The 13,368-nt window shown below is 36.7% G+C and overlaps 1 protein-coding gene across 1 annotated transcript in view; it reads left to right on the top strand.

Moving 5' to 3' along the window:
• The window catches only part of PDE10A (phosphodiesterase 10A), a 168,028-nt gene that overhangs the window by 68,042 nt on the left and 86,618 nt on the right, over window positions 1-13,368 (top strand). Inside the window, 1 exon segment of the mRNA XM_026044735.1 lies at window positions 5,630-5,758. Within this exon segment, the coding sequence (XP_025900520.1) occupies window positions 5,630-5,758 (129 nt within the window).

The raw sequence follows: 13,368 nt of genomic DNA on the forward strand, positions 1-13,368 counted from the left end.
ACTCAATGATGTCCCAGACAGGTCTTGGGGCTTGCTCTGCAAGCCTGATTCCCGGCAGYCAGCTTGCATGCATCCTTTTTTCAATTTTTCCTCATCTTCTTCATTCGTGGTTAAGACTTTTTAATAGTGTGGAAGTAGGATGTCCTGTGTCACTAGGTTTCAGCTCAGTGAGCAGCCCTGGGCACGTTAATTTTAGTGGCAGAGGCAAACCTGCCTTGAAGTGTCTGCAAAGTGAGTTTCTAGGGTCCTGACGTGATTTGTTTCAAGGTGTTTGCAGTGCCTGTCTCTCCTAAACTTTAATATAGAAATTGTCAGCATTATGCCGATCAAAACAAAGAATATGAATACATTTATTACACTAATCTTCCTATTTCATGAGACATCATGCTTTATTCTTTATTGATTATTTAAACTTGCAGTAATATACATTTCATTTGGAAACTGTCTTCATTCATTTCAAACTTCTTGAAAAAGTATCTGTGCTAATACCTGTGCTTTTGTCTGTGCAATAGGGGCTTTGCTCTCTATTTCAAGGTGTTCTGGACTACTTATGACATACAAACATTGAGTTTTCCCATGGAATGTTTGGTACCTGATTTTGTCAGGTAGATTATAAGGATCCATGTTTTAGATTCTGTAGAAGTGAAAAGCTGCAGTTGTCTTTGGAGGTGACACTTGCAGTAGCTCTGTTTTCATGCCCAAAGCAGTGGGCAGACTGTTGCTTGGAACACAGTGACTAGGGCTTTTGCTTACTGCCACTGTGCCAAAGTTAGTTAGTTACTTTGGAAGGTCAGCTTTACATCAGGAGTGTTTGCTGCTGAAATAAAGTTTGTAGAGGTGCAAGTTGATTTTTTTTTTTTTTTTTTTTTTCATTGAATTTCTCAGCTTTTGATGTTGTGGTTTGGGTATCAAATAATGAAGGTTATGTTAGGTTTGGGTATTGCCAGAAATTTAGGAACATCTTTCTTTTTTTTTTTAATACTGGAAAAGGATTCTGCTCGGCACTCATTCTTACTGTCTGTGAAGTCCTGTGCTGATGCATTAATTCGTTTGGGTACTGGGTGTAAAGTAGTTAAGTGTCTCATGATTGATTTAAAGAGAAAGCAGTTTTGAAAGCAGATGTACTGAGCAGAAGACTGGCTAATCTAGCACTGAAATGATCCATGGCTGGGCTGCAATAATAGGTCCCTAGTTTTCTCCGGTCATTTCGGCAGAATAGAAAGCATTTCAGATTTTATATGTGTGATTTACGAAACYGTTGGCTGTCTTATGCTGGACCGTAGGACATTCTGCTGTGAACTCAGTTAATCTATTTTAAGTTCCACCTGCCAATATCACCAATGAAGTAGTGATGTAGATAAAATGTAAGCTGAGAGATGAAAAGAAGAATCCAGGCTTTAGAAGCCTGGCTTTTCACTAAACCCAGCAGTTTACAATACTTAAGCTTTGCATGAGATAGAGAGTACAGAAATACAGATGTATGTTAGCTGTGATGGGGGGAAAAGGGGTGTTTTCATTTAGCTTTTAGTATAAATATTAGCAAAAAGAACCAAATCCTAGTTATAATATTAAAATTCAAATGCTTTAGTTCTGGGAGCCTGTTAGAATAAAGGAGTAATATGGCTGTTCAGAATCTATATGAAAACCTATTTCACTTTGAATAGCTCTGCTAAAGTTGCCAGTTATCCCCAGGTAAAGGAATCCTTCTTCCTTCCTCCTCAATGAAAATGAAGCCTTTTTTAAATTTAAATTTAAATTTAAATTTAAAATTTTTTTTTTAAGTATGAGTCACAAGGCCACTGGAGAGTCCAGCTCAGCTTCTAATTTGTCACAGTAAATGATGAGGTTTGTGAATTTTAAAAAACTCTCCTATACCTGCCCCACCTAAGGCCAACTCAAGAATCCCTCAGTGATTTGATAAATTGGTKTGAAGTGTGCCAAATAAATTAAATGAATAGCTCAAGTCTTAGGCATATGCCAAGTGGAATGTGCCTATAGTTTATTCAGTACAAGACATTTATACCTCTGACCAAAATAAATCAGTCTATAAAAACATTAAAAGTAAGTTTAACTGTTTCTTTTCTGTCATTTGATTCTCCCTTCCCACTCTTAAAATCACAGAATGAATCTCCTATGAGAAAGATTATTCCAGTTTAGCAATAAAGATGTCTTTAGCTGATGGAGGCATTGCCTCTTGGGCGATGTTAGGAATGGGCAGCCTGCCTTCTACCTTATGCTTTGTACAGAGTTTTGCTAATTTTATATCAGCCCATCCTAATCTAAAGAAATAATGCTGAAAGATCCATAAACCAAATAATGAGAAATATTTGCCTGTGTCCCTGCTGGAACAGGGAGGGTTGGACTAGATGAGCTCTAGAGGTCCCTTCCAACCTCAACCATTCTGTGATTCTGTAAAACCTACCATATGCAGACAAGCTGTATTGCAAGTTACTGTTAAGATAGAGGCAGCCAAGAAATGGAAAAAAAAAAAAAAAAAAGAAAATAAAGAAAAAGAAACCCTTGCAGTGGAGCAAGCCTTGATTAATGTTTTCCGTGCCTACGAGCTAGTGGTATAAACTAGATGGCATGGCCAAGAGGACACCGAGAGTTGAGCTCTGCAGAGGGAACCCAAACAACAGTGCAGGGCAGGAAGCCGGGAGCTGCTGACCTGCAGGGGCGCGGGGCGCTCGGAGCCGCTGCGTTGCCTGCRGTTTGTTCTGAGGGAAATGAAGAACAGAAGCGCTTATCTGATATGCCTGTATCCTTTTGTGCTGTATTTTTATTACAATGCTCATTATTTAATCCCAAATCCAGAACAAATAGGTAACGCGTGCGTAGCAGTGTGAGTTGTGCCAAAAAGATACCCGCGCAGAAACCTGGGTTTATCCCTGAAAAAYAAGAATATGAGAGGGAAAGGTTGTAGTGTGCTCATGTGTCTGTGTGCGTATGTTTTAAGATTAAACCGGGTATGTGTGAATTAGGAAAGCAAACTCCGATGTGCAAATGGAATGAACGGTCGGGTGACCGAAATGCGTGATTCCTTCTCTAATTCCCTGAGGAATAAGGGTCATTGAAGTCTGTGTGTGCTCCCTGGCTGGGTGTGTGCGGAGCTGCTGGCCGGAGTTTGGCCCTGCTGGTACCACCGAGGCTCTGCGAGGGGACGGGGCTGCTCCCAGGAAAGGGGCATCCTCCTGGCCGAAGTGTCGAGCCGCACAGTAGGGCCTCGAAGGAAGCGAGCTGTGCAGCTTGGCTACCTCCCCACAGGAGAGGAAATGCTCTCTGTAGCTAGGTTGAAAAAAATGAGGGGAGCTTGGGCTTGAACAGTTTGTGAGGAGACGTATGGATCAACACGCGTATGGATGTGTTGGCTGCTGCCCCTTTTTGTGTTATGCCATACTGATACGTTTGCTTGGGGCCCTTGCCGGAGCTGATGAGCGAAGGGAGAGAAGGGCTGGCAGCGCCGGAGCCCACAGGAGGCTTCCTGGTGTGTGCGGGGAGCAGGCATTGCGTGTGCGAGGTCTTCCCAGCCAGCAGGAAATGGCATTCCTGGCTAATAAATTGTTAATTCAGTGTCTGTGACGTGTTTTGCCTTCAGATGAGAAGATAAGTGGTGGAGAATTATTGCTAACTTAAATATATGTAGAAAAATTTCTTGTCCTAAATACTTTATTGTACCTTACCATGCTAGTGATTACTTGACTATTTTAATAGAAAAAATAGCTAGCCATCATTTGTGTGTGTGTCTTTGTGTGGCTGTAATAATGTATTATTCTATTAAGTAGATCAAAGGTGAGGAGGACGCATAAATCTGTTTCATTCTGTAGAGCAGTGCAGTATCTTTTTTAACTCTGCAGGTGTGGTTTTAAGTCCTGTCCTGCTTACTCCCGTCGAAAAACCTGTGATTGCAAAAGCACAACTGCACAGATGCCTTTAAAGTACCCTTCCTTATTTCACTAAATATTATTGTGGGATTTCTTTTATCAGTTCAATGAATCACTTTTCCATAAGAGGTTAAAGCAGAACTTTCACCTTCAGGCTGCTGAAATTGCAGGGTGCTTGGGATGTAAATTAAGGCGGTGACGTGTGGATTGGAGCCTTAGCTCCAAAATAGACAATTTACTGAATTTTGCCATCTATACTACAAAGAACATGTCCCATAAAAGTTAGAATTAGATAAATACTTYCATTTAAATCAAGAAATAAGAATGCATGCGCAAGAAAGTTAGGTTCACTGTTGTGTAATATTAGGCATGCAAAGCAGGGTTTTTTTTCTGCTGTTGGTGTTTTTTATTTCTTTTTTTAACTCTGATATGGGAAACAAAACAAAAAACCTTCTTGGCTAGCAAAAATCAGGATGCTGAGTTAGTTCTGTAATTCAAATGATCCAGAACTGGAAAATTTTGCCCAAATAGGGGAAAGTTGATATTGGAGACTATGATATTTATCTGGAGCTCCAACCTACTCCGATTAAGAGGACTCTGTTTAAAACTTTGGGCAGTCTGTGATGGTGGGTATGTGAATGAGCTGCGGCAGGTGCTGTGCAGGAAGTAGTCAGGTTTGTTTTTTGGTATTATTGTCTCAGTGTTTTCATACTGAAACTTGTAAAACAGCTTCAAGGTTGATCCAGCATTTGAATACACCTTAGTTTCAGTATATTCTGAAATATGCTAAGTGTAAAATAGCAAAAATTTTTTTTTTACATTAATTTTCTCTCAGAAAGCTCAGTGCTGTTTGAAAAATCTGAAATTATGACTCTCCTTCTTGCAGATCAGTTGCACTTGTTTCTTATTTTCCCTTGAACTTCAGTAGAGGTTCTTGGATGTTTCTAAGACTGGTGGTTTTGATTCAGTGGATTTTTGGACAATATGATAAACTTGTGATTTTATGGAATTGGGAATTAATAATATTTATACTGGCAGTTTGAGAGTGTGAATTTTGCTTCGGTAGTTGAAGTGTGTGTTAGAGTTTTTTTTCTTAATGCAAAGGCCTTTAGGATTAATTTTATTTCAATAACTGGATATTTGCTAGATAATGGAAGCTTGCRTGTAAATACAGTGTTTCTGTTTCTAAATTGACATAACTCCAATACTTTTAAAATTTGAACCTGATTTTTGATGTTATATCAAAAAGTTGGTGCTGCTGTTCTTGCTTACACTGAAAATACTGAATTTGCTGCTTCCTTTCTACTATCTCATTCCACCTAGCTCTGTCAACTGTCTCTGATAACACATCCCTTTGCCTATGCCACATAATAAATAAGTACAGAATGGCCAAAAAAAAAATCCCAAGCAACTTTTTATTTCACATTTTCTACAATCTCAAGCCACTTACTCATTTTATGTTTAATTCACTTGTCTCGGTTGCATCATCCATTTTTAAGTCAGATTCTTCCAAAAAGTTATGTATTSCCACAGGAGTCTTTCTGTACACAGTGTCTCGCATAGATATATTTTGTCCCTAATGCTGCTTATACTTGAAGTGCTGCTCCTTCTGGGGAGTTTAAACAGACATATGCTGTATCAGCACATTAAACAACAGGGCACTGATAAACACTGGGCTCTTTGTATTATTTCATATGGAAATTGTTACAGCAATGATATAATTAATAAATTAATATTCTCTTTTGYAGGTTTAACCGATGAGAAAGTGAAGGCCTATCTTTCTCTCCACCCCCAGGTACTGGATGAATTTGTATCAGAAAGTGTAAGTGCAGAAACTGTGGAAAAATGGCTAAAAAGGAAAAATAACAGACAGGAAGGTAAGTTGTATTGTTTGTAATTAATTAAATCTTCAACTTTAAACAGCTCAATTCTTAATTGCAGGTTTTAAAAGAAAATCTTTTTTGGGAGTGGGAAGTGGAAGGAGTAAAACTTGCATGTTATAACTTGTATGTTGTTTCCACCGTTTTTTGAAAGGCAAAAGAAATTAGCATTTTTTAAATTTTTTCAGCCTTTTGGCATTTTTATTTTGCATATATCGGTATTTGTTAAGTTCAGCCTAGTATTTTTAATTCCAAATGAGATCGACCAAACTGTAATATCTGTTTTGATAGGTAATTTGAGAAGGTTTTGAGAAGGTAATTTGGGCTTCTTGCGTCTAAAATTGGCAAGTTCAGAGTGAAAATTACATAGTAAAAGCAGGATGTAAACAGACTCAGTAAGATATTGAGCTCTCCATCTCACGAGTTCCTATGTCCAGTGTATGCTCGGGTARTTTTAGAGACGTAGGAACATTGTCACACAGGTTCTAGGCAGTGACAGAGTTCCCAATGTGTGCCTGTTGGTTACTATGAGTGTAAACTCTCACTGGCAGGAAAAKGAAAACTTTTCCTTATGAGGAGATTCATGGATTCACAATAATCTTGAGTTATGCCTGATTGTGTGCAAACATAAATTTCCATGTAGTGCTATAGATTATTCAGAGTGTTTAAGGTGAAATACAAGAGAAAGTTACCAGGAAGGATGGGAAAGAAATCCTGATTTTACTCTGTAATTGATTTGTAAAAAGTTGGGGTTTTAAGTTCTGGTGATAATTTTAAATAGTAACAGTATTTTCTGTTAGTCAGACTAATAGGGAAAGAAAATAGTGGACAAGAGACATGAGAGGATATAACCAACTGGATTTTCAGTGGTGATAACTGCACATCTGGTATTAAGGTTGTAAAACTTTTTCTCTGGTGTAAAGAGGTTACATTTACAGGTAAAGGATAAATACAGACCAATAGAYTGCCTATTTACTACTTTTCTGTTTTACAGTCCAAACTTAGTAGGAGTGACTGCGTTGATAATCCACATACACAGTCAGAAAAAATCTCTTGCCAATAAAGTGAATGAATCATGATAAAGTTTTTTACAGATACAAGTGAAAATACTTTGTTACCAGAAAAGTATTACTCAATTTGCAGAACTATATTTCAGGGAAAGCGATGATTCTCTGTAAGTTGCTCAGAACAATTATAGAAACCGTAACTTGTTTGAAATATACTTTATAGTTTGACTCRGGGATCTTCATCCAGAAGCTGAATGAATTATTTGAATAGTATTTCAAGAATCAAGTTCAAGAATCTTACATTAAGTAGAATTTACTTGTTCATTTTGCTCTGTTTTTTTACCTTATCATGCTTATTCAGGGAGGGGGCAATAATCTAACATACATTTCTGTGAAGATGCTCGTGAAGGTTTTTAGCCAACTGCTTTACTGCACTTGTAGCTGCAAAGTAACTCTTGAAAGGCTTCTTAACAGTTTTTATCATAAATAGTCAAAAGATGGGATTTGTCCTTTTTTTTTCTTAAAAGTTTCAAACCTGTCTTTCATGAATGTCTTTTGAAAAGCTATTAAATTAAGGTYTTAAGCAATGGTTAAGCCTTTACCTAAGCTCTGCTGTTACTGTGCAGACAGTCTTCCTGCCTTCCCTGCCACTCTGCTCATGTTGGCAATAATCTTTAAGGTGGACTATACTTTTTAGACTCAAGGTTTATGCAGGAGGTACTTTCTTAGCATCAGATTTTTAAGATAAGAAGTGAGCAGAGCTAGATTTAAAACTATACTTACTGAGTTAAAAATAATAATTTGAACGTATTTGCTTTGCAGAATGAAACACATACTGATTGACCTCATCTTTGRTTTTCTTTTAGAAAATTATGGGCTTATAGCCACGTAAAATATGATCCATAACTAAACATTTTAGTTTGACAYAAAGCGCTGTTCGCAGAAAAAAATCTTACTGCGTCATTTACTAACGTCACTTTATATCTGCCCAAATCCTTCTGCCAGCCCAATGATGGCAGTGAGAATAAGCAGGCAAAGATGGAAGTGATTGTTTTAGTATCAGCATGGATCTATGATGGATTAGAGTAAATGTGTAGCTATAAGCTGAAGTTATTGTAGATCAATGCAGCTACAATTTTCTCTCTGCCCCTGTTGCTTTAGCGCAGTCTGCTTTGTTAATATTCACATCATGCAGTGTGAATACAGGCGGAAAAATAAGCTTTGTTTTTACTAGAAAGTTGCCAGTCAGGCAAAATGCTGTTTTGAGATCTTTGGCTTGTTGTCTGTACTCTTATATTTGATGACGCAGAACAGTCATTAACCTATATGCAGAAATTCACTCCTGCCCCATTTACAGGCATCCAGCTGTGTGTACTCTGCAGCCAGAAGTCGGTGGGCCCGCAGCCAGAGGAGTTTGTCTGAATTTCATTACCGTTCACATAAACTGGAATGTCTGATTTGAACTTAAATGAACCAGAATTCTTCTGTGACTGAAATTCACAGAATAAGAGTTATTTTAGTTTTTTTTTTCCTCTGAAAATCAAAGTACTGAAAAGATGGGAGGTCAGATATAACCAGAGATGCAAGTTAAAACAGAAATTGATATCTCGGAATACCATGGGGGTGTGTGTGTGTGTGTGTATATATATATATATATTATATATGTATATATAATTTCTAGCATGACAAACACTAGCTTGAAAGTGGCCCATGAAGGGATTTTTTTGGATAGTGCAGAAAAGCTGAGTGAGGAGCTAGCACTGCTAGCCCTGGGAGAGAACACTGCTGATATTGGGTGTTCACTGAATACTTTTTGAACCCTTCTAATAAAATATGTGCATAAATAAAAATACCGCCAGGCCTTTTATCGTTGCTCACAGCATTTCCGAGCAGCTCTGTTTATTATAAACTAACATTTGAGTTTTAAATTTTGCATGTTGAGATCACGGTTTACTTAGGCAAGACGCTTAATAAGATTGGGGGAGTGCAAATTGGGCTTCTACTCATGCAAAGTATTTTTGCTTGTTTTTTTGTAAGCAAAAATTAACCAAGTAAGAGGGCTTCTGAACTAAGATTTCAGGATTCTTTTTAATTCTTCTTTAGTATTGTTTTCATGTTGACTATGAAAAGATACTGCTATTCCTACTCCRAGGTCTATTCCATATTTACTGCATTATTACACATATGACAGAAAATTTGTGAAGTTTTTAGATCAGGAAAACATCTTGCCATTTTAAGCTATGTTTTGAAGATTCATTAACAGTATGTCTTTGTGGTAGGAGAGATTTTTTAATTGGAGTTTATTTGCCAGACGAAGATCCTTTCTTTTCCAGATGCTTTTTTTTTCTTATTTTTTTTTCTCTCCAGATGGAAGATTTAGACTCTGCTTAATATCCTCCTCCCACTACAAACTTCTCACAAAATGTTTACTAACTTCAATCCTAATTACACTATTTGAAACTTCCCTGCCACAACCACAGAGAGTCTACACACATCTCTTGCAAGCCAGATGCATACCTCTGAATAATAGTGAATTTTACACTTATGCTTTATGTCTTTATTGTGCCACGTACATATAGAATGAAAGATTTTCTACATAGAGAACTGCATATATCATCTCTTGCTCTTTGAGAGCCAATGTATCACTTCCCTCAGAGGTGGCTTGGAAGTTTTTTAGGCAGTGAAGATTTCTCCTGCCCTASGATCCCTCTCTAGGCTACAATGTAGGCATAATGTTCYTCCACTGCCTTCCTCATGTTTTCASGTGTGTTTCCACCTCTGGAGTCACAAAAAGTTTGAAATAAAATGAGTTAAAAGTTTCTAAAAATCATGCAAGTGACCCAGACAACAGACTCAGCACAGTCTGTGTCTTTCTGGATAAAGTTGTAAGGCATGGTTGTTGCCTGGAGAAGAGAAGGTTGAGAGAAGGTCTTATTAACATGTACARATACCTGAGGGGAGAATATAGGGAGGAAAGGGCCAAATAAAAATAGGGGGTCTCATAAAAAAAGTGAGCAGATCAGAAAATTTAATGTTTAGTTTAATCTTAATGTATTATTAGTGTAATGATTGTTCAGGATGAATAGTCTCAGGGCTTTGAAAAACAGTAAAATTTATTGTTTTAAGATGAGTCCAAGGCATTGCAACCCTATTACTAATATTTTCACTTACAAAATTAATTATGTAATAGGCATATTTCAATGTGTCACTCATATGTAGCTGTAAACTCTTCTGCAATCTGCTGTACACTCAAGCGAGAAGTTATTATTCAATACGGCCAAAAGAAAACGGCTTTAGAAACCCTATCATTGCCATTTCTTGATATTTTCTTACATGAATTGTTTATACAGAAAGTTGCAGGGAATTTTGAAAGAGTTTTATTTTCTCTTATGAATTCTGATTTTTCCTTTTATACATTCCTGTTTTGTGCRTGTATGTAACTGTGTTATTAAATAGATATACTTTTGTTAATATGCTGCAGGTCATTAATCCRTGCATTTTGTTCATTCAGTTTGTCAGCTTCAATTTGTGAACATGTACAGTTTGTTACATATATTATTGCACAATAAATCAGAGCATATTCGTTAAAACACTTACGTAATTACTATAAATTGTCTGTATTCTAAAATGYGATTCTTCATTAATCATTTAAATATAGGATTTTATCCCATATGTTTCATTCTTGTGTGGTTTCTTGTGAAGTAAATATGACAACTGTGTCAGAATTCAGACTAAGCCCTGATATATATTTTTTTCTCTCTTCATATATATATATATATGAATATATATATTATATATATATGTGTGTGTGTATTATTATTTTGATTAGCCATTTAGTATTTTACACTTCTCTTTCTGGTCGTTCTCCTGAAAGTGGGCAAAGCTTGCAGTTTGATTTAATGCCTTGTATAGCTCTTTAAATTTGATGGAGACATTTTTATGCATAAACGCAGTTCATTTTAATAGTTTTAAAAAATATTGCAGCTACCATTTGGCTTCTGGAGGAAAAGTGTCTGCATAAAATCTCTCACCCACACATTCCTTTGGGACTACTCAGGAGACCATAGTATACTTCAGCAGTATGTTTGAAAGTTTCTAGTGAGCTAATCAAGAATAGAGAGAATAGAGCTCTGTGTGTGGGTTAGTTAAACCTGTTCCTTGTTATATAGTCTCTGCCAAGCTGCAGTTTCAGTGACTAAAGTAGTTCTGGCGCCCAAGCATGTTCATTTAAGCCTGATACTTTCTGTAATCTTCAGACATACCTTTTTTTGAAAGGATCAGGGGCAAAAGACTTCAGYAGATGAAGGCTCTAACTGCCTTCTGTACAGAGGAAGAATTTGTGTGCTAGTTGTTAAGGCCAATTTTAGAAGAAAATCATGTAAATTTATGATTTATGGGGAAAACAATAAAATCTGTGATCCTACATAGAAATTGTTTYTTTTCTGATACTGCATTTTAAGATACCAGCCCAATGTGCTTGGAAATTTGCTTGAGTATTCTCTCCATTTCTGTGAGAGAGGAAGCAAAGGCTTTTGAACAGCCATTGGTTACATGGGCRGTTCTGCCTAGGAAGCAGGTCTACTTAATACCTCAAAATTATATTCAAGTTTTTGTAAGTATTTTAATTGTGAGCATTCAGAACAAGTAATACAGAGATACATCTTTAAACAATAAATCACAGTTATTTGCTTATTTGTTTTCTGTGTTAAATAGGTATTTTCCTTTGATGTGATACAGTATAGAGCTGTATGAAATGCAGTTTGGTTATAGATATTAAATATGTGAAAAGATGGSTAACATATGCTTCTGCTGGTAGGAATAAAATATATGGAAGGAAGAAGGTATGTWTGCTAAAAATATATCAGTTTTCTCTCAGAGCTTAGAAAAGGGAAGATATGTTGGATTTACTAATTTTTGAAAGCAGTGCAGTTCCACACGAATTAATAAATAATTGTTGTGTGGCATAGTGCTACACTTCCCAAACCAAGCAGAGGAACGGATRGTGGCTGAACACCATGATTCTAGTGGCAGTGCCTTGCAGCTGGCTGTGATTCTGACATCTGTCCAGCCTAGGCGAAAGGAAATGACATGGCAGCAGGTTCAGAGATCTCTTTGATTTATAATTAGTCTGTCTTAATATTTCATTGATACTGCAAGCCTGCTGTTTCATCCTGATGCAACCCTGCTGTGCTTATGTTGCTGCGATATCCAAGCGAGCATAAGTACTTGCCAAAATGCAAGAGCACACGTGGGAATGATTTAGATAGTGTGTTGCTTGCCACATTAACACTGCACTAGTAACTTTTAATGCTTATTACGAAAGCCTACTATTGAGGTATTTTGTTGAAGTTTTTTTTTCCTCTAAATAAGCTATTTCAGACACTTAAGGATGAATCCTCCAAACCCATTCCCCGTGGTAGAGGTTGTTGGTAACTGTTCTGTTCTTAGCTCTTCCCACAGTGTCTGCTAATGGTCAGTGCTGGAGACAGGTATTGGACTAGATGAACTTGTGGTTAGAACCTGTATGACTGTACTCATGCTAAAAGGCAGTACTTCACTGAGAATATCCAGACTGATTGAAATTGTCYTCAGCTTTGTATAATGGGTATTATGAATTTCTTTTCCTCAGAAAAATTGCAATAATATCTGAGGGCTTGTGTGCATAGATTTTTTATTTTATATAGTTCCTACCTCTATGGAGATTAAAAAAAAATATATGTACATTTTATATGTAGTACATTTAGTACATATGTAGTATATATGTACATTTTATATGAACATGTTATATGTAGTAGCTCACAGATTGCCATTTTTTGTGTTGGTCATAATGTCTAGAAAGTTTATTTGGCATATCGTCTGTTACAGACATAGAATAATTTTGGAGCTGATTCCTGAGAAGACTGTTGTATTGAGAACCTTGCGATTATTTTAAAAAATATTTTATCCATGAGACTTTACTGAGAYGATATAATTGTTCAAATTAAAGTGAAGTGTATATATCTTTCCTGTTCTTGTGTTCAGTTCAGTGCATGTGTGTGTTTTGTTTGCTTCGTTGTTTTTTTTTTCTTTTCTGCTTTTCTGCTTTTTTTTTTTTCCTTGAGTTGGTCAAAGAAGAGGCAGGTTAGAAGTGGGTTCATCTTTGTTTTGAAAATACTGAAAAAGTTTCTCTGATTCTCTCTTGTGTTTTCCAGTTTCAAATTGCTTTTTTGGTGCCGAAAATGTTAGTGGAAAGGATATATATGTCAGAGAGGCCAGAGATTGTGTGGATATGTTAATAGTATAGAAATCCTATTGTCTTGACTAATACTGAGGTCTTGAGCAGAGATCTTTCTGTTGAAGATGTGTCTGATGATGAAGCAATTACTGATTTCCTTTGTTGTTAGATCAATGGCTATCTCCAGCCAAATCCAGAGAACCACAAAAATAAATCTTGTGTATCAGATGTATATGTTTCTGGATTATTTTCCTCTAATTTGGTGAAATATATGGTAGTTTGTTGTTTTTGTTTGTTTCTGGTTTTGAATGGGTCAGGTGAAGGAGAGTATTTTTCTGAGTTTCTGGAGGCTTCCTGCATATTTAGAATTGTTTGGATGGTCATAG

This window comes from Nothoprocta perdicaria, unplaced genomic scaffold, assembly GCF_003342845.1.
Source record: "Nothoprocta perdicaria isolate Ctin4 unplaced genomic scaffold, notPer1 scaffold_38, whole genome shotgun sequence".
NCBI classification, from domain to species: domain Eukaryota; kingdom Metazoa; phylum Chordata; class Aves; order Tinamiformes; family Tinamidae; genus Nothoprocta; species Nothoprocta perdicaria.